Source organism: Sapajus apella, unplaced genomic scaffold (assembly GCF_009761245.1).
Source record: "Sapajus apella isolate SASKATOON/1434 unplaced genomic scaffold, GSC_monkey_1.0 scaffold37, whole genome shotgun sequence".
Taxonomy (NCBI): Eukaryota; Metazoa; Chordata; class Mammalia; order Primates; family Cebidae; genus Sapajus; species Sapajus apella.
The window spans coordinates 2,215,388-2,238,378 of NW_022436977.1; the positions used below are offsets into that span (position 1 = coordinate 2,215,388).

Genomic DNA, 22,991 nt, shown 5'->3' on the forward strand with positions numbered 1-22,991 from the left:
TTTTTTTGAGACAGAGTTTCACTCTCGTTGCCCAGGCTGGAGTGCAATGGCACGATCTCGGCTCACCGCAACCTCCACCTCCTGGGTTCAGGCAATTCTCTTGCCTCAGCCTCCTGAGTAGCTGGGATTACAGGCATGCGCCACCACGCCCAGCTGATTTTTTTTTTTTTTTTGTATTTTTAGTAGAGACGGGGTTTCACCATGTTGACCAGGATGGTCTCGATCTCTTGACCTCGTGATCCACCCGCCTCGGCCTCCCAAAGTGCTGGGATTACAGGCGTGAGCCACCGCGCCCGGCTTGTTTGTCCATTTTTTTGCCTTTAAAAAAGGCTTCAGCCGGGCGCAGTGGCTCATGCCTGTAATCCCAGCACTTTCAGAGGCCAAGGCAGGAGAATCACCTGAGGTCAAGAGTTTGAGACCAGCCTGACCAACATGGAGACACCCTGTCTCTACTAAAAATACAAAATACAAAATTAGCCAGGTGTGGTGGTGCATGCCTGTAATCCCAGCTACTAGGGAGCCCGCGGCAGGACAATCGCTTGAACCCAGAAGGCAGATCTCGCGGTGAGCCAAGATCTCACCATTGTACTCCAGCCTGGGCAACAAGAGTGAAACTCCATCTCAAAAAAAAAAAAAAAAAAAAAGAAAGAAAAAAATGGGTTCATAATAAATTTGAAAAGTACACAGAAACCAAAATCAATAAATAGATTATTCCATTGATCTCACCATGTAAATAAAAAGCCGGTTAACATTTTCACTGTTAACCTTTAATGAATTAGTGATTGTGGTAAAGGTGATACAACCTTTTTACCTAACACGATAACAATCAGCACCAATTGAAGCTGAGTCAAAACAGAGATAACATTGAAAGTAAGAGTTAATCACTTCCATTGTGCACTTGTTTATCCCAAGAAGAAACTACCTCGCTTTTCACTCTTCTCCTAAGACTGAGACCACACTGCTTCAAATTTATTTTTTATATAGGCTGATCGAAATGTCACTGTTTATCACAGACATTTAAAATCTTATACTGGTTTAATGTAAGGCATTCATGTCATATTGTTAAAGACCCCATGTCTGGTATTTCTAAAAGCTTTACCTTCCAAATGTTTCAACTAACATCGTGTATGCTAACTATTCCAAAATCTATATCCCAGACCACACTTCTGTACTAAATACTAGATCTACTCACCTTTCCATCCACTACACAAATATTTAGTGAGCACCTACTGTGCACATGATACTATACTAGATGCTACTAGCAGTGAACAAGATAGAAAAGGTCTCTTCCTCTTGTAGATGCCTGGAAAAGACAGCCGACAATGAGCCAATACATATACAATTAATTATAATTTTGAAAATTGCTATGAAGATACATGGGGAGCTCATATGCTAGGGGTGTAATTGAATCTGGTTGAGGGGCTAGAGTGAGCAGTGGAGGCTTCCCTGAGGAAATGACATTAAAGCCAAAGCCTGGGAACTTAGTAGACTTAAACTAGGCAAAGGGCTAGGAGCTGGGGTGAAGAGGGGAAGTCTAGGTACCTAGTAAATAGCAGAAATATCGTAAATCTTTTGCTGATGTTGAACCAGAGACCACTGGATTGAGTGAAAGAAAGTCAGCTTGGTAAGGCTGGACAGATCTAATGGGCAGAGGGCACAGGATGAGGCCGAAGGGCTAAGCTGGGGCCAAAGGTACTTGAGAGACCACTGCCTAGACACTGGCCAACAGATATTCCCTGTGGTCACAGCAAACTCAACAAAGTAAAAGCATGAGGATGTCTCATCTCCTCTGAATCTTCTATTTGTCCTTGTATTACCATTTTGGTCAAAGTAACCCTGTCAGCCAACCCAAGCAAATGTGGGAGTTATCTTCTCTATAGCCAATCAGTAACTAAGTCCTGGAGACCCAATCACTTAAATATTCCAGAATCTTACCTACAACACATATGGCCTTATTCAGATTCTCACAAATTAGTCTTTACCTGGATTCCTGTCATCTTTAATTGATCTCCCTTATTAATTTTATTCTTTTAATTTCTTTCTTTTTTTTAGAGTCGAGGTCTTGCTATGTTGCCCAGGTTGGCCTCAAACTTCTGAACTCAAACAGTCCTCCGACCTCCGCCTCCCGGGCTGCTGAGATTATGGGCATGGGTCGCTACATCCAGCTTTCCTGCTTTCATTCCATTTTTTTTTTTTTTTTGAGACGAAGTCTCACTCTGTCGCCCAGGCTGGAGTGCAGTGGTGAGATCTTGGCTCACTGCAACCCTTGCCTCCCAGGTTCAAGCAATTCTCTACCTCAGCCTACCAAGTAGCCAGTATTACAGGTGCGCACCACCATGCCTGGCTAATTTTTTGTATTTTTAGTAGAGACCGGGTTTCACCATGCTAGCCAGGCTGCTCTCGAACTCCCAACCTTGTGATCTACCAACCTTAGTCTCCCAAAGTGTTGGGATTACAGGTGTGAGCCACCGTACCCGGCCCCTGTTTTCATTCTTAATGTCCTGTAATCCACTTTCCATAAAGGCACAAGAATTATCGTTTCATTGATCAAAATCCTTTAGCACCTCTCCATTACCCTCAGAATTAAATTAAAATTCCTTAGTATGATAGGGGAAGTCCTTCCAGGTCTGGCTTCCAACTTGGTAAGTAAATATAAAATATCAATATAAATAAATATAAATCATACAAAACACACATATACACATAGAAAGGAATACAGGAAATAAAACATTAACAGAATATATCTCTCAGAGTGGTGGGATTTTAGATGATTTCTTGGGATTTTCAAAGTTTTCTACAGTATATGTATCATTTTGCAACCAGAAAATCATACATATCTTTTAAATGACAAACAACTCCTCTATCCCCCCTCCTTCCAGCTCAGATACAAATGTTTCACTTTGGCTACATGCTATAAAAGTGATGTTACAATTGTCTCAATGTAAATAATTTTATTTTAAAAAGGTCAGGCCAGGTGCAGTGGCTCATGCTTGTAATCCCATTGCTTTGGGAGGCCGAGGCGGGCCGATCACCTGAGGTCAGGAGTTCAAGACCAGCCTGGCCAACATGGTGAAACCCCATCTCTACTGAAAATACAAAATTAGCTGAGCGAGATGGTGTATGGCTGTAATCCCAGCTACTCGGGAGGCTGAGGCAGGAGAATCACTTGAACCTGGGAGGTGGAGGCTGCAGTGAACCAAGATCATGCCATTGCACTCCAGCCTGAGTAACAAGAGCAAAACTGTCTCAAAAAAAAAAAAGTCAAAGTAGAGAACTATACATTTTAAAATGGTTAAAATGGTAAATGTTCTCTTATTTATATTTTACCACAATAAAAACAAATCAAAGTGAATTCTGCATAATTCCTGATGCAATGTATTTGGCTGCCTACAATACCAAATAACTGCCCTAGTTCTACTATCCTTTTGACTGTATGAACAACCCAGATTATTTATATGCCATGTCATCATGAAGTTTCATTTTACTGGTTAGCACAGAAAGTATGAACATGGTGTGGTGTTGTGAGCACAAGCTCTAGAGTCTGAGGCTTTTAACTCGGGCTCCCCCACATATTAACTGGGAGATCCTGGAGACTTTATTTTATTCCTCTCAGTCTCCATGTCCTCATTTACAGAACGAAGACAATACTTCTTCCACGCCAGATCATTTTGAAGATCTACTGAGATACTTGTAAACTACTTCACTTAGAGCCTGGGACATAGCTTGGACTCAATAAATGGCAGCTATTATTAATGTATATCTTCAGTTTCAATAGCAGAAAACATTCACCTATTTTCTTATGTTTTTAAGCTCATTGATATTAAGAATCAGTCAGAAATACAAATTCAAGTGTAACAGTTAAAACTTTATATATCTAGAATATATCCACAAGAAGAATTGCTTCCTAAGAATTCAGAAGATGGTGTTGGTCTATGAGAAATTTTAATAATGTAATGATATGATCCTGTTTTCTCCCAAATCCCAACTGTCCATCAGGATCACTGCTATGTCTATGAATGCTGCTGCTGTGTTTGAAATGCCACGGTGACAGACTCCAGCATAGTGCTGGTCAACATGCCACATATCTGAACCAACCAACTAAACCTGCCATAACCACCACTTACTGAAAACTGGGGGCGCCACAACCCATTGGAATAGATGACTTGAGAGATCCAAGACTCGGGCAGAGCAGGATTCCCTGGAGATTTATCGAAGATGCTTTCTGAGTGTAAAATTTCCCACTGACTCGCCCTTCACCAAGCATTTTTTGAGCCTTTACTATGTGTCAGACACTGGCATTGTATACAGCAGAACAAAGACAAAAAACCACTACCTTCAAAATGTAGAAGATAATACTATTTAGAATAGCAACAATTTCTAATTATCTGAAGTAATGTGGGGAAAGACTAGGCAGTAGATAAATTAAAAGATGATCCTCGAATCTAAATGTGTTATTTAATACATTTTCGTGCCCTCTTTCTTCATACTATGAACTGGAGCCAGACATCCAAGCGCATCGTTTACTCCCATATTCTGAGTGCCCCTGCCCATCTTCAAGTGAAAATGAGCATGGAAATTGTGTCAGCATGTCATTCGCAGCATGCAAAAAACTGCTCAATAGAAAGGGACGTGTGTCTCAGATGTCTCTAAGCAGAATTACCTGTAAACTATTCCAAATCATCCCTGTTACGATGTTCTTTTTATTCCTAAAATTTCTTCCTGGGGGAAACAAACAAACAACAAACAAATGTCTTCCTGGCACATATAAGAAGCCCATTCCCATTGATTCCAGTCTAAGCAAAACAGATTGGCTGGCAGCTATTTGTATTAAAATGATGACCCTTCACAATCTTAAAAGTATTATAGGGTGGAGTGTGGGGAACAAATACACATAAAATGGTTAGTGGTACACTACAGCTTTAAAAAGGAATGCCTAATCTTTCTGTGGGGATGGGTTATGATGCAACGCAAACACTGGAGGGTGAGTGGTGGTGGAGGAGGAAGGGCAGCATGTCAGTGAGGATCTGTAGGTGCAGACCACATCTTCCTAGAGGTGTGGGGACAGCTATTACCCCTTCAGCTCTGTCACCCTAGCAGCACTCCCAGGAATACAAGAATCTTTTAAGCAATGAGTTGGGAATGATGGCAGCTGGTACCTATATCTACCAGGTTGGGGTTCATGATCTCGGTTGTTCAACCTTCAAAGACTCTCTGAGCATACTAGATTTCATCATAATTCAAAACTCTAACTTGCGCTTGGCTTAGGCCTAAACACCAGAGATGAAGCTGTGGTCTGGGCCTGGCATTCTAGACATGGTTCAGCATAGCTCGTGGAAGTAAGGCAGCTTCCAAGCTGCCTTACATAGCACTGTACTCACAGCATCACACTGCCCAGAGCCAAAAAGCAATAAAAGTGCACTGAATAGATGAAGCATCTTACGATAGAACATAGCAAGTGATGAAGTTATGACAGCAAGGAAAATGCCAGGATTCAGCAAAGAACTCGGTAGTCAAGATTCACCAGATTCTAAGCCTCAGGGTCACAGATCATTCTGCTGCTTTCTGGCTGGCTGGTAGAATGGTGGTCAGAGGGTGACAGAGAGATGGAGCCACAGCAGTGGATGTTGTGGAGGTGGTGACATAAGAGATAATGGCGGCAGGGCTGAATGACAAAAGACTATAACAAAGGAATACTTAGTCATAGGGGTTGTGGTTTGCTAAGATTGCCAAAAGGTATTAATAAAAGGAAAAATAATAAAAATATACAATCACTTCAGAATGTGTGGAGGAGTTCTAGAACATCTACAAGTTAATCACCTGATTATTAGGATGAAGACCAATGGCAAAGTATACAGTTGCTAAACACAACCAAAAAATGTCTTCCCCATCACCAAATTTATTCTTCTCCATTGCACTAGACTCCAACTTGAATCCTATAATCTTGGCAAACAAACATTCATGTTTTACTTCCACCTGAAGAGTTACAACACCCTACAACACACTCACCATGGCTCCTCTGTAGTACGCTGTCGTGATTGTTCGGAATCTTTCCTGACCCGCTGTGTCCCTAAAATATGAAACAAAGGAGAGTGGTTTTTAAAGTCATCACCAGCATCACTGAGGAGAGACCCTGCTGTAGGAGATGTAATTCTGGTCTGCTCAGGGTGAGTGGTCACAGGGGAAAGGAGAATGAGACACAAAGGGAGCCCACTGCATATCTGCGAGCTGGAGGCGGTGGTGGCCACGGGAGCCTGTCAAGAGCTCACAATGACTCGGGTGAAAAACCCAGACCTTGATAAATGCAGCAACAAAAAAATACACAGAAAAATCCTGGTAGGAACTGGTGTGTCATGTTAGTCAAACACATGTGGGAGGGAATAGACAATAGTTCTAAATTCTTGGACTCCCCGAGGTAGTTATAATCCTTTTTGTAAGTGCTTAATGATTAAAGCACTTTGCTTTCTTGCCTGAATGTCTGATTTCTATAGAAAGCAAGCAATCGAGCTGGACTTATTATTACTGTGTACATTCTGCTCAGCAGAGCACAATAAAATAGATCTCCTCAAGAACTTTTTCAGCTATGGAGCCCATGATTTCATGGGGACCTGGAGTTCAACACATAAATCTTGACAATGTTTCCAAAGACTTTCATACATAAACAACATGTCAAAACTATATAAACCTTCATATATTTTTGCTTTTTAGCTGATAGGATACCATTAAAATGCATTCTAAAAAATACAATAGTTTCTGATTTCATTTATAGAAGCAATTCTATAAAGGATGTTACATTTCCTTCATACTTGAGAAAAGCAATATTCTCAAATTTGCCACTTCCAGCCAGAATTCATTCCCTGTGCTACTAAGACAACATAATTGCGGCAAGAAAGAGGCATTTGTGGAAATACATTAGAAATCTAGTACATCCCAAACCATAATAAAAGATGAAGGCCCAAAGGAATATCATAAGTTAAAACAATAAATACCTTAACATAGACATATACCTTACAAAATACTTTCAAACTGCACTCATGTGATGTCTACCACAGCCCACCGGGGTAGGGGAGGGGGTTCTGTGTGCTACCAGCATCCAAGTTCTGCAGATGAGGAAACAGGCTCAGAGGATCTAGGCCCCAACTCTGCCACTAAACAGCTCATACTATTTCTTTTTTTTTTTAGATGGAGTCTCGCTCTGTCACCCAGGCTGGAGCGGAGTGGCGCCATCTTGGCTCACTGCAACTTCCGCCTTCCGGGTTCAAGCGATTCTCCTGCCTCGGCCTCCTCAGTAGCTAGGACTATAGGCACCCGTCACCATGCCTGGCTAATTTTTGTATTTTTAGTAGAGACGGGGTTTCACCATATTGGCCAGGATGGTCTCGATTTCTTGACCTCATGATCTGCCCACCTTGGACTCCCAAAGTGCTGGGATTACATGCATGAGCCATGGCGCCCGGCCCAGCTCATACTCTTGAAGGAGACAAGCCTCTTAGGTCTCAGCTGTTCAGCTTCAGTCCAGGCCTCACAAAAAGCCATCTTATCCTGTCATTCTCTCTGATCAGGATTAGGTACAAGGGGCACTTGTTTGATACATAACTAACAAATCATGGGGAAATGGAAGCCAAGCACATTTGAGCAGACTAACCATATTTTCTCGATATGAACATACTGTTGACCTAGAACCAGCTTTACAGTAAGGATGGAAGAGAAACACTACTATGTTAAATGTAAGTTGTGAGGACTGAATGGAGACAATTTTGTTGCTAAGGGTCATGACAGATAGTGCCATGATGTTGTGGCTATTCTCTATTAAGTTAGAATTAGCTGATCACCCAGTCTCCCAGAAGCACTTACTGATCAGGACTACATAGCACAGAGTCAGAAATTCTCTGAGAAATCCAAGGAGGGGATCATGAGAAAAGACGTAATTTTTTAAATCTGTAAAATATTGGCTTCCTGTTCAATACTAATGGGTAGAAAGGGCAATGCATGGTAACCTTCACAACATTTTCTAATGAAGCACACTGGAAACCACTAGGAAGCCAACCACTATGTTCCAGGGCGGTTGAGTAGTTGTCCCCGCTTCATCGCATGTGCCCTCAGGTGGACTTAATCACTCTCAGTCCCTTCTCTATAAAAGAAGGGCTAGGGAATATTCTTCTATCCCAGTTCTGAGATTCAAAAAAGAAATCGAGCCTAAGGCAAAAGCTAATATGTATAACTTTACTCTTTAGCCCTGCCTCGTTCTTAGTGCTGAATTCTACGTTTTATCTACTGCTGTCATTATTACATATTAGATCAGCAAACATCACTAAAAACCTTCCAAAGCTCCAAATGGAAAGCACTGAACTGAAAGAAATTAAACCAGCTTCTAGGAGGTTAAAAAAAAATCTAACAAGAGCCTCTGAGTTCAAGTCAAAAACATTCAACCTAGCAATCTGGAAGAACCATATTTTTTCACTGCAGTTGAACAAATGCTTCAGGAGTTTATGAACCAGAATTGGGTAATCATAAGATCTCTGCCTTGCATACTGCAACATGAGAGTTGGGAAACAGCCTAAGGACTGATAGTTTGTGTTCCTCCAACATTTATTTGTTGAAGCCTGATCCTCAATGTGATGGTATTTAGATAGGGGGACTTTGGGAGGTAATTAGGTCATGAGAGTGGAGCCCCTGTGAAAGGTGCCCTTCTAAGAGACACCAGAGAGATAACATCTCTCTGGACCATGTGAGGATACAGGTGAGACAGCTGTCTACAAACTAGGAAGCAAGCCTTCACTAGACACTGGGTCTGCTGGCACCCTCATCTTCCATTTCCTAACCTCCAGAACTGTGAGAAATAAATGTTTATTGTTTAAGACACCCAGTCTATGGTATTTTTATTATAGTAGCTGTGACAAGTATGATCCAATAAGAAACACATATAATAAGAAACATATTTGGTCTCTGCTTCTGGTTCTTGGAACACAAATCCTAAAATCCTCAGAATATCCAACAAAGTGATGAAGTTCTTTCTGTGTGCTAAAGAAGTAACTGGTGGCTGGGGCTCCTGTCCAGCCCCAGGATAGGAGGCTTGGTTGCCAGGAGAACCAACCAAGGGATCAGCAGGCTGGAACTTTCAGTCCCACCACCCGATCTCTGGAGAAGGGAGAGGGGCTCAAGGTTAACCTAATCACCAATGGCCCATGATATAATCAATCATGGCTACATAATGAAACTTCCATAAAAATCCAAAAGGACTGGGTTTGGAGAGCTTCAGAATAGTGAGACACATGGAGGTGCTGGTTGTGCCTGGAGGGTGTTTGCCCCCTCCCACAAGGAAGAAAGTGTGTAAGTTCCTCACCCCTTCCCACATGCCTTGCCCTGTGCATCTCTTCCATCTGGCTGTTCATCTGTCTTCCTTGCAATATCCTTTATAATAAATGGGTAAACATGTTTCCCTGAGTTCTGTGAGCTGCTCTAGTAAGTTAATGAAATCAGAGGAGGAGATCATCAGAACCCCAGTTTATAGCCAGTTGGTCAGAAGTATAGGTGACAACCTACTACAGTTGAGTATTCCTAATCTGAAAATCCAAAATCTAAACTCCTAAATCCAAAACTTTTTGAGTGCCAACATGATGCCACAGTGGAAGATTCCATACCTGATCTTATGTGATGGGTCACAGTCAAAATGTAGGCATACAACACAGTTTATTTTAAAATTTTTTATTAAAATATTGTATAAAGTTATGTTCAGCTTTACGTGTATTAGCTGTATATGAAACATAAATGAATTTCGTGTTTAGACTTGGGTCCCATCCCCAAGATATCTCATGATGCATATGCAAATACTCCAAAACGCAAGAAAATCCAAAATCTGAAACATTTCAGTTCCCAAGTATTTCGGATAAGGGATATTTAACTTGTACTTGCAACTGGCAGCTGAAGTGCGAATACTGTGGGACCCAGCCCTCAACCTGTGGGATCTGACGCTATCTCTAGGTAGACCGTATCAAAGTTGACTAAATTATAGGACACCCAGAGAGAAAATGAAAATTTTTTTAAAAAGAAGAAAAAGTATAGGACACCCCAGTTGGCATCTGCTGGAGAATTACCTGGTGGTGGCGGGGAGAACCCCCTGACATCTGGTGTCAGAAGTACTTTGCTATGTATGAGAAAAAAAGTGTGTTTAAAAATATCTTACAGAGCAGCCTGAACTATGACATGATTTTCTCCCTTTTTTTCTCAGTCCAAAGGTCTTCATTTTTCTATTTAATAAAAAATATGCAAATAAATTATAAAACGTCATAGCTGGAGGGGATCTCCAACGTCATCAATCCAACCAATTTACAAGTGAGAAAAAGGAGACCCTGAGAAGGAAAATAACCGGCCCAAAGCCCTCAGTTTGGAGGCCTTGTGGCTGGAACCTGGATCTGTACTTCCTGCCAAGGGTTCCTACGATATGACTACTTTGCCTTATCAGCTACAACAACCATGATGAAGAAGTAATTTGTATTCCTTAGAATTTAGTTTCCTCCCCTCACAAATTACAGTTTTGGAAAAATTAGCTATCGGATCTCTTCTGGCTCCAACAGTTAGTACCCTCTCTCACCTTCCCAACTCTTGGTGGAGATATGTTTGAAGGATTCCTAATATTTACTTATTTCCCCTTGATTCTGATCAAGGAAAGATGTTTTAGCTATCACAAGATGCCTGCAACTTAAAACAATTCACATTTAATTCCTACTTTCAATTCCCAATTAAAGCAGAAACTGTGTGTGTGTGTGTGTTTACTTACCATATCTGAAGCTTAATTTTCTTTCCATCTAGTTCTATCGTTCTGATTTTAAAATCAATTCCTGCCAGAAAAACAAGGAAAGATATGTTAAGTTTCTTCAGATATAATCAAGTCTCATTAGGAAGAGGACAAAGATTTCTATTGAAAAAAAGCTCTCCAACGCACTGGAAAATGTGAACACAGAGAGGGTGTGAATGGTATGTTTCCTCTGAATACAGGCTGGAGAAAGGAATGCTAATTACTCAGCAAAGAATTCCCACACATGTTAAATGCAATGTATTATATGCCTCATTATTCTGACACAAATGGATCACATCCTGCAAAGTTATATAATTTAGATAGATTGAGAACATGCCATATTTCCTATTTCCTGAAGTACATACGGACAATGCTTCCTACCTACTCCTACTCCTCACCCCTAGCCCTTCCCTAAAGGTGGCGATGGGACCTCTTTAAAATATTTTCCTCCATCTCCTTCCATTTTTTTCTTCAGATTCTGCAATTGACTAAGGAAAAAAAAATCTGCCTATTTGACAGTAGGGGAGGGAAACCCTGCATATCATTTTATATAGTTAGCGAGTATTTTATTTTATAATAATATTTTATATAAATTTTATATAATAAAAAAACATTTATTTTAATAAATGTTCCCCACAGATTACTGGCTAGAGCTGAAACAGGCAGAATGGATTTTAGTCCTGGCTGTACTCTAGAATTGCCTGGTACTATGATCCGAATGTCTCCTCCAAAACTCACATTGAAATTAGATTGCCATTGTCGGACCTCAGAGATACTAAGTACTAAGAGGTAGAAGCTTTCAGAGGTGATTCATGTGGAGCCTGTAGGAAAGACTGTCCTTATCACAGGAGTGAGTTAGTTATCTTGAGAATAGATTTTTATAAGAGTCCTGCTCCTCCTACATTCTCTTCTGTATGAGTACACTTGCCCTTCTAGTCATTCAGCATGAAATAATGAAGCATGAAGGTCTTCACCAGATGCTGATGTCATATCCTTGGACTTCCTGACCTCCAGAACCATGAGCTAAATACATTCCTGTTTATTATAAACGACACAATTTCAGGTACTGTCATAGCAGCAGAAAATGGACTGAGATCCCTGAAAAATGTTAAAAAGAATACTCATGATTAAGCCTGCTCCCTTCTCCAAATTCTGAGATTGTGAGTTAATTGGTCAAGGGTAGGACCTGGGCACTGGTAATTTTTAAAGTTTCCCAGATGATTCTAACCTGAAGCCAAAAGTTTTGGCTTTTGAAGGGCTTTGCCTTTTGAAGGGCTCTGGCACTTCAAAAGTTCAACCCCTCCCTCACTTATTTCCCCTCGCTATGCTAGCTCCAAACTTATTTATCAATTTCAGCTACAAAAAAACCACAAAGCCCTTGACAGATATCAGCAAGCTCCATCATATATCAGGAATAAGCTTTCAGACACCAGTTACTGAATACAACTTCATTGCAATTTGCTAAATCCTCATCATCTGGCTACTCAGCTTTGTTTAGATTTTTCTATTCTTTTACATTCTATCCAGCAGGGGTTCCCAACCCCTGGGCCACAGACCAGTACTGGGCTGCACAGCAGGAGATGAGTGGCAGACAAGCAAGCTTCATCTGTATTTACGGCCACTCCCCACTGCTTGCATTACCGCGTGAGCTCAGCCCCCTGTCAGATCAGCAGCAGCATTAGATCTCATAGGTGTGCAAACCCTACTGTGAACTGCGCATGTGGGGGATCTGGGTTATGCACTCTTTACAAGAATCTAACACCTAATGATCTGTCACTGTCTCCTATCACCCCCAGATAAGACCATCTTGTTGCAGGAAAACAAGCTCAGGGCTCCCACTGATTCTACACTGGTGAGTTGTATAATTATTTCCTTATATATTACAATGTAATAATAACAGAAATAAAGTGCATAATAAATGTAATGTGTTTGAATCATTCCTAAACCATCCAAAGCCCCCACACCACCATCACTTCCAGTCCCTAGAGGAAAAACTGTCTTCCATGAAACTTGTCCCCGGTGGCAAAAAGGTTGGGGACCACTGCTATACAGAACCCCTTAAAGTGGTTTCCAAAAAATTTCAGGAAAACATATAAATTATATATCCTCTAAATTGACTTAACCATTAACTCCAATTTTTTTTAGGTGGGAAGCATTCAACTGCTATGTTACTATGATATTTCTTCATGTAAACATTGAAAGCACCCCAAAAGGCTGCTTCCCAGCTCCAGCTTTATACAATGCATAGACATAAACCAATTGACTTTCCCCCTTTTTCTCTGTGTGGTACATTTCCCCCAGGGAGCCTTTTTAGGCACTCTTGTGAATCTTGAAATAGGCAACAATTACACCAAAGCCAATTTAGCAGAACACCTTCTCCATCATTATTTCCCCTCACTAATAACAATAAATTATTAATAAATATCAGGTTGGCACAAAAGTAATTGCAGTGTTTGCCACTACTTTTATAATTCAAAATATTTAAAAACAATGGTGAAAACCACAATTACTTTTGCACCAACCTGATACAATCTGATACCCAAAATTCCCAAGTTATCTGGCTCACATTTTCTCCTCTAAGGTACCTCCCTCAACATTTCAGGGTCTGTAAAGGTGACACAAAACCCTTTAACTCAGCATAAATATTACTGCTAGCATCTGACAAAATGGATGGTTGCGATCACTCATTTAAGACTTAACAGACATTGATTTATATTGATTTATGTTTTACATGCCTCCAAATCCAGTGTAACAAAGACCCTCTAGGAATCCTCCTCTATCTTTTACCTCTCTTTGGGCCTGGCATCAAGAACAGTGCCCAACACCTGGTAGGTACTCAATAAATGTTTCTTCAGATTAACATTTAAAAAGACATTCATGACTTTCCAAATCCTTAGAAACAGGACGTAGTACAATGGCAGTTACCAGGATCCAAAGAGAGGGGGAAAGGAATAGTTGTTTAATAGGTTTGGAGTTTCAGATTTGCAAGATGAAATAGTTCTAGAGATCAGGTGCACAACAGTGTGAACATGTGTAATGCTACTGAACCGTACACTTAAAAATGGTTAAAATTGCAACTTACATGTTTTTACCACAATAAAACATAAAAAATGATGACTTTCAAAATGCCTGTTGTATACCTGAATAAATAAATTAAAAGGCTTATGTCCAATATTTTACTACTTAATAGTTCATTCACTTTTTTTTTTGAGACAGGGTCTTCTTCTGTTGCTAAGGCTCGAGTACAGTGGTGTGATCTCGGCTCACTGCAACCACCCCCTCCTGGGGTCAAGCAATTCTCCCACCTCACACCTCAGCCTCCCAAATAGCTGGGATTACCGGTGTGCGGCACCAGACCCAGCTAAATTTGGTATTTTCAGTAGAGACAGGATTTCACCATGTTGACCAGGCTGGTCTCGAATTCCTGGCCTCATGTGATCCGCCTGCCTCAGCCTCCCAAAATGCTGGGATTACAGGCGTAAGCTAGGATGCCCAATCTTCATTCACATTTTAAAGAAAAGAAGAAAAGACAATGTACACCAGAATATTTGTTTCGATTAATATTTTCCTTATTCTGGCTTATTAAGATAGTAATTCCTGTTCTTTTAAGGTTGATTTTGCCTGTAATTGGAAGTCATGGGCAACTTTACCATCTTCACTCAACAATGCCAATTTGAGGCTTCTTAAATTCTCACTTACTCGCCATTCATCTAAAATACTTCAAAAACTTTCTACTGACTGAGACGTTTTCTTATTTGTTAGAAACATCACCTTTCAGTTATGCAAAGAAGTTCTACAAGATGTTGATACTTAGCCATCTTTTCACTACTCAAAGGTTTTCAATGTTTATAAAAGCTGTGAACTATGGCATTTAGCTTTTGCTTATGCTGCTGTCAAGGGCCAGTTGACAGACAAGTAAACAAAGTCAAATTAGCACAACATGGAAAAAAAGGTAAGCGGGACCTAAAATAGGTAACAGTTTTAGAAAGTAAGAATTTCACTAAAAGTGGTAAAAATTCATTGAAAAGGTTCTGTCACTAACAACTTGTGAACAGGCTGCTTAACTGCTCTAAACCTATATTTCCTAATCCATAAAAAAAGGTCGACAGGATCTAATTAGATAAATTAGACGATGTGTGTGAATGTGCTCTGGGAACTCTGAAATTCCATATAAACCTAAGAGATTACACATTGAGTCTATAACCCTATAGCTCACAGCTCTTGCCACTTCATGCGTGGATTATTTGTAATAGCTTTCCAGGATACTGGGCCAACATCTCCCCCGGTCTAATTCCCCTACATGCCACTTCTAGAATAACTTGCAACAATCCCTGTAACAGTGTCACTACACTACTTAAGAAGCCGTGGAGCCAACTTCCTCAGCCTGGTGATACAGCCTTTCCCACCAGATGTACCATTCCCCTGATACTGCAAACCTCAGAGTTTCTACAGATGAGGCCTTTTGCTTCTCTCAGGGGGCCCCACACCTCATTTCCTCCACTCCTGCATGACCACCTCACTTTGCAGCCTTCTCGGAGGATGCTAGTCTACCCATGTAGTTCTCTCTCTTTTCTCCTCAGCTCTCCACTCAGCCATGCCCATTCCCACCTCAAGGCCTGGCTTTTGCACAGTGATTTAATCCTGTTTTGGGGTTTTATTAACATGGTGCCCTGCAATTGCTCTCAAATCATGCAAAGACCCCATCCTCTCTTTGCCAGTTAGGTTGTGCACAGAAACATGAGTATAGTAACCCAGTACCGTAATCCCAGTACTTTGGGAGGCCAAACTAGGCGGATCATGAGGTCAGGAGTTCAAGACCAGCCTGACCAACATGGTGAAACTCTGTCTCTACTAAAAATACAAAAATTAGCTAGGGTGGTGGTGGGTGCCTGTAATCCCAGCTACTGGGGAAGCTGAGGCAGGAGAATTGCTTGAACCCAGTAAATGGAGGTTGCACTGAGCTGAGACTGCACCACTGCACGCCAGCCTGAGCAACACAGGGGAACTCTGTCTCAAAAAAACAAACAAACAAACCAAAAACAATTTTAGAAATTTCTTAATATAGTATAGTAACAGTAGTTAAGATGCTGAGAAATCTTATCCCAATAAGAAAATAAAGGTACATTACAATTAACTTGACAATAATATCAGTAGTGGATTAACATTCATGTTAAAATTTAAAATAACGACAATTTTCTGATGCTATTCCAGGGATTAAAAGAATAATTAGCTGTAAAATGATAATATAATTAGGATGCTTTCAGCTGCAAACAGCAGAAGCCCCAAATCAAAATAGCTTAAGGTAATTTGTTGACTCATCTATAACAAGCCCAGTGGGTGAGCTGGGGTTCAGAGATGGCTCAATCTAGGGCTCCAGCTCATTTATCTGCACCTCCCTGGGCTCTGCCCTCCAGGGAATATCAATTTCACACTCTTGACTGAGAGCAGTTCCTGACCACAACAGCAACACCAGAAGAAAAGAGATCATTTTCCTCTGCTTCTCAAAAGTAAGAGTGCCTTTCCCCAAAGTCTCCAACGATTTTTCCTTCGTGTCTCATTTCTGGACTTATAACCATGGGAATGTCATGTTCTGGCAGGGTAAGGCTGAATTCCTGAACTAATCACTGCCACGGGAAATTACCAAGATTGGATTAATCTAAATCCCGTCTCTAAATTTAGATTAATCAAGGCCTATCCCTGGAGCTGGGTCATTCCTAGAATCCATAGGGCTGCTAAAAATAGTAGAATAAAAAGGCTGCTGAGAACAATAATAATATCCTCTATATTATAAACACATTATTTATCCTCTATATCTCAAATCTATCTAATAAAATTTTATATTCATAGCTATATGAAACATATCTATATGAAAGAGCTCTGCTATTACTCTGTGATCAATGTGATTAGTGTTTGGCTAAGAACCAGAAAATAAGGGAAAAAAAGGCGGGGACAATGAGCAGCCCAAGTAGCTGCCACAATATCTCTGCGCTTAACTGTGACTACAGCTGCTAGGAGAGTCCTTGAACCCACAAGTCCAAAGCCTTGGCTTATCCCCTAGTCCCAGCTGACTAGAGACTACAAAGAAGGAGGAGGCTGTCACACGAATAGCAGCAAGAACCACAGGTCATTCTGGCAGTAACGGAGCAACCTTTTTTTTTTTTTTTAGATTTAAAAGAACTATTCAATCTCAAAAAACATAGCTTCTGAAGGGCATTATCCTTAAGGTCAAAAAACCCTTTGTTTAAATTATACTATAGAGCTATAGTAACTAAAATGGCATGGTATTAGCATAAAAATAGAGAAATAGATCAGTGGAACAGAATAGAGAACCCAGAGATAAATCCATACATTTATAGAGAACTCATTTTTACAAAAGCGCCAAGTACATACATTGGGGAAAGTACAGTCTCACCAATAAATGGTGCTGAGAAAACTGGATATCCATATGCAGAAAAATGAAACTAGACCCCTATCTCTTGCCATACACAAAAATCAAAATAGATTAAAGACTTAAATCTAAGATCTCAAACCATGAAACCACTAAAAGAAAACATTGGGGAAACTCTCCAGGATGTTGGACTGGGCAAATATTTCTAGAGTAATTATTTGCAAAAACAGTCAACCAATGCAAAAATGAACAAATGGAATCACATCAAGTTAAAAAGCTTTTGTACAGCAAAGGAAACAATCAGCAAAGTGAAGAGACAACCCATAGAATGGGAAAAAATATTTACAAACTACCCATCTGACAAGCTAGTAATAATCAGAATATATAAGGAGCTCAAACAGCTCTACAAGAAAAAATCTAATGATCTGATTTTAAAATGAGCAGAAGACCTAAAAAGACCTTCCTCAAAAGAAGACATACAAATGGCAAACAGATATATGAAAAGGTACTCAACATCATTGATCATCAGAGAAATGCAAATCAACACTACAATGAGATATCATCTCACTCTAGTTAAAATTGCTTTTATCCAAAAGATATGCAATAACAAATGCTGGCAGGGATGTGGAGAAAAGGGAACCCTTGTACCCTGTGGCTGGGAATGTAAATCAGTACAACCACTACGGAGAACAGTTTGAAGGTTCCTCACAAAATCAGATACAGAGCTGTATATACTCAGCAATCCTGCTCCAAAAGAAAGGAAATCAGTATGTTAAAGAAGTAACTGCACCCCCATGTTTATTGAAGCACTATTCACAATAGCCAAGATTAGAAAGCAACCTAACCATCCATTAACAGAGGAATGGATAAAGAAAACATGGTATATATATATATATACACAATGGATGAATTCTATTCAGTCATAAAAAGAATGGGATCCTGTCATTTGCATCAACATGGATGGAACTGGAGATCATTTTGTTAAGTGAAATAAGCCAGGTACATGAAGACAAACTTTGAATGTTCTCATTTATTTGTGGGAGCTAAAACTTAAAATAATTGAATTCATGGAGATAGAGAGTAGAAGAATGGTTATCAGAAGCTTGGAAGGGCAGTGGTGGGGTGGGGGAAAGCAGGAATGGTTAACGGGTACAAAAAATACTTAGAACGAATAAGACCTAGTATTTGCTAGCACAACAGGGGGACTATAACCAAAAATAATTTAATTATACATTTTAAAATAACTAAAAGTATAATTGAACTGTGTGTAACACAAAGGATAAAAATGCTGGAGGTGATGGATACCCCATTTACTCTGATGTGATGATTATTACTCATTGCATGCCTGTATCAAAATATCTCATGTAACTCATAAATATATACATCTACTATGCACCCGCAAATTTTTTAAAGAGCCTTTTATATTCCAAAAGTCTTTTTGAGAGCATCATTTTTTGGCAGCACATAATATAATAATTCATGTTCAAAATGACGACCCTGAGTCATCCTGACTCACGAGCAATTCATGACCTACCAGGAGTCATGCAGCCCCCCCAGCTGGAAACACAATCCAACATCTAAGTTTAAGAGGTAAGATTCCAAAGGTATTTCCATGTTTCTCAAACAGGCCTCAACTTTCATTTTTTGATGGTTTTAAAGTGGTCCCAGTTTCCTCATTAATATTTACCTAGTCAATACAATAGGAAATATAAATTTAAGAAAACATTCCCAAAGGAATGACTCAAAGACATTTTCATTTTGAATTTAAAATCTCTCTCTAATGCATTTTGCTTTCCTGAATTGACTCTTATGCTAAATGGCTGCTCAGAACATGAGGCAGAGAAATAAGTATGAAAGAGAATCATAGAATTATAGACCTGAGAAGTACCTCAGAGATCATTTAGTTCAGGCCTGTCTGTATAGCTAAGAAAACTGAGGCCAAGAGAGGTGCACCAATTTACCCAGATTCATGAAGACCAATAAAAAAAGGTTAGATTAAAATCAAGTTTTGGCATTTAAAGATCAGGCCTTCCTAAAGAGATATATGCAAGATTGTCCATGTCTTGCTGGGGAAACCTCCTCTTTCAGGGTCACAGTATAGAACATGGGCAACAATTGAAAGGTCCACCAATAGGAGAATGCCTTGGTATCCAAGAAGAGAAGGAATACTCGAGCAGTGAACAAAAGCCATATTTATCAACATGGATGAATCTAAAAAAGATGATGCTAAGTGAAAAGAACAAGCTGCAGAAATATACAGTCAAATCAATTTGTGTATTTCTGAAAGAAATATTTAAAATGCCAAAACCATAGAATTTATCTCATATATATACTTTACACATGGATTATATATATGTGTTATACATAGATTATATATATACTTTACATGGATTACATATATATTATATATAATCCATGTGTAATCAAAGTATAAAAAATGGATAGGAATGATTATTAACAAATTAAGGATAACTGATACCTCTGGAGAGAAATGGAAAAGGAGAGATTCATAGGAGACTGCAGCTCTATAATTTATTATTTATAAAACTGAGTGGTAGGTACATGGACATGGGAATGTTTTATATTAGCTATACCTTAATATGTCTGAAAGTTTTCAAAATTATTTTAAAAAGCAAGTACTAGCTACCTGGAAAACACATATGGAGTTACGTTCATTAATGGCAGTAAAAAACCAAACCATATTTTAGAGATGAGGGGTACCTCAGAATATTTAGTCAGGGGAAAAGCAGGCTCTATCACCCTTATTCAATTCAGTATAAAGAGGTCCTGTGAGCCCTTGACAGCCCACCTGATCCATACCTGGTCACCAGTGGGTTACAGCCCTGCTTTATATCTAACAAGGGTGGCAGTACCTGCTTTTTGCCTAAATCTTCTAGGATACCTTTTATCTCTAACATTTTGGTTGATTTTTCTACTATCATTAATGAATGCATGCCTTCACATGTCAGATTTCCAGATAACTAATATTGGATCAAGTTCAGATTGGATCAAGTTCAGAGAGTGAGGGGCTGAACAGGGAACTGGGGTGGCAAGGCATGCTAGCTACTCTGATTTCAAGCAGGGTGTTCAGGGATTTTTCTTCTCCACCTTGAGGAAAAAGAGCTTTGACTTGGACCAAGGACAAGTGAAGAATCCACATTTGGATCACTGTTGGGAGTGGCACTCTGGCAGGAAGAACAAAGGAGTTCTGATTTTCCCTTCATTGGGAGAAGGAGGAAGACAGCCACTGCCCTACCCTTGGGGCGGGAGCTTTGGAGGGAAGGGGGGATCTTTCCTGAACCTCTGAGAAGAAGGCAGTGTGGTATTTGAGGTTTCTGTATTGTCCAGGGCAACCCACAGGTCACCCAAGGCTGGCAGATACCTCACTGTGAGGCACCAGTGAGGGGTAAGGAGCAAGCACTTACCCAGAGTACTGCTTATCAGATATTTCTCAGCAACTAGTCATGTCGCTGGAGGCAGATGAGGGGAAGGGCTTGGCCAGCAAAACAGAGAGAAGGAAACTTTCAACCTGGCCCAAGTCCATAGTTAACAGATCTAACAGGGAAAAGGAACTTGGAATGAGCAGTACTGCGCCACTTTTCATCCACAAATTACACATAATTGAACATGGGAAAGGGACAAACTGACAAGGCTCTTTTACACTAAAGTCAAATCAGTCAGTCAACAGATGTTAATAACATAATCTTTTCTGTTTCAAGAGAATAGGGAGGTTGCCCCAGGGTTTGTGAATGGGTGAAAGGATACCATTGCTGGAGTGTGGGAAAGAGTACTTTTCTTGGCCTTCGGAACTCTCTCTTTAGGGCCAGCTAGTTCTCCTGACCTTCAGCATAAGCTGTGACTTGATGCATTTTGGCCGGTGGGTGTTGCAACTTAGAACACACAGCTCTCCTGTCTTGGGCACTAACTTGGGTCTCCTGGGGAAGTCTGCTGGTCCAGGAAAATCAGGGGTAGGAAAACATCAGGGACCTTCAACTAAGGTTTTCTACACCTGGTTCCCACTGAATTTCTTTAAAAGACTAATTTGGCTGCAGTTATGAGAATCATGAAAAAAAATTCAGACTTCCGGGTCATTCAGCCTTTCAGTGAATGGTAAGGCAAGATTTCAATGCTGGGTTTACTCACAGCACTGCACATTTTTCTACAAGGGTTGTATCTATCCCCTTTGACCCACTTTAAGAAGCAGAAGTTAAATACTATGCTTTTACAATTAAAAAGGAAAAAAAAAGGACTTTGTTTCAAAAGTACATTTGGAAACATGTGTAATCCCAGGTTATCTGAATATGGGTTATGTGGTTTGTCTATTTACATTTCAGAGATCATCCAGAAATAGAAAAAAAGTTTCCCAAATATTGAAGTCCACTTTAAAGAAATGCTACATTCACCTCCTCGCTTAAGATTTTTATTAACAATAAAGATACAGTTCTTGTCAGTTTTGAAACTCTGACAATCATATTTTGCTTATGCTTTTGTGTGTGAACTTAGATTAATGAAATTTTAGAGTAGCTGATTTTAGGATAATTAGTTGAAATCTCTAATTAGAAAAATGGATTACTGAAATAAAACATGAGTCATAAACTGAAGCTTTAAAATATTTTTTTCTCAAAATAAAGGACTTGGAGAAAATATAAAGGTAGAAATAAATTAAGAAGGTTACTTTAATTGAGGCTATAAAGGTAGAAATAAATTAAGAAGGTTACTTTGATTGAGGCTGGGAACAGCGGCTCACGCCTGTAATCCCAGCACTTAGGGAGGCTGAGGTGGGTGGATCACTTGAGGCCAGGAGTTGGAGACCAGCCTGGGCAACATAGTGAGACTCCCATTTCTATAAAAAAATAAAAATAAAAATTAGCTGGGTGTGGTGGCACATGCCTGTGGTCCTAGCGACTAGGGAGGCCCACATGGGAGAACAGCTTAAGCCCAGGAGTTAAAGGCTGCAGTGAGCTATAATCATTGCACCACCACTCACCAGCCCTGGCAATGGCGTGAGACTGTTCTCAAAAAAAAAAAAAAAAAAAAAAAAAAAAAAAAAAAAAAAAAAGAAAAGAGTATTACTTAGATTGAAAGTAAAGAGTTCAAGGCATTGTTCTTTCATAAATATACATTATATAAGTTATAAAGCTATTTTCACCAAGTATAAATTATTTTGCTGAATATATTTAGAACTATTTAAATTTTTGTTTATTTATATTAAAATTTACTGTTTTTTTGTTTGAAAATTTGGAAGTCTAAAGTTTAGGAGGAAACACAATAAAAGTAAGTTTATAAAACATTTATAAAAAGTAAGTTTATAAAACAGCGTGAAATGATTACTGGCAGCCAAATATTAGCTTTGTTCAACCCAACAGAGGAAAAGGGGGCTTTTTTGTTTTTTTTTTGAGACAGAGTCTCGCTCTGTTGCCCAGGCTGGAGCGCAGTGGTGTAATCTCGGTTCACTGCAACCTCCACCAATGGGGCATTTTTATAAGGGGGACAAACAAATGGTCAGCAAATATAACTTGCCCTTAAAAAAAAAACCTGATAGGCCGGGCGCGGTGGCTCAAGCCTGTAATCCCAGCACTGTGGGAGGCCGAGGCGGGTGGATCACGAGGTCAAGAGATCGAGACCATCTTGGTCAACATGGTGAAACCCCGTCTCTACCAAAAATACAAAAAATTAGCTGGGCATGGTGGCGCGTGCCTGTAATCCCAGCTACTCAGGAGGCTGAGGCAGGAGAATTGCCTGAACCCAGGAGGCGGAGGTTGCGGTGAGCCGAGATCGCGCCATTGCACTCCAGCCTGGGTAACAAGAGCG

General features: G+C 40.0%; 1 protein-coding gene across 1 annotated transcript in view; it reads right to left on the reverse strand.

Moving 5' to 3' along the window:
* The window catches only part of RAB8B (RAB8B, member RAS oncogene family), an 80,853-nt gene that overhangs the window by 13,111 nt on the left and 44,751 nt on the right, over positions 1 to 22,991 (reverse strand). The window contains exons 2-3 of the mRNA XM_032297222.1: positions 10,775 to 10,835; positions 6,007 to 6,067 (exon numbers count right to left, since the gene is read on the reverse strand). Coding sequence (XP_032153113.1) covers positions 6,007 to 6,067; positions 10,775 to 10,835 — 122 coding nt within the window. The remainder of the gene's footprint in view (positions 1 to 6,006; positions 6,068 to 10,774; positions 10,836 to 22,991) is intronic.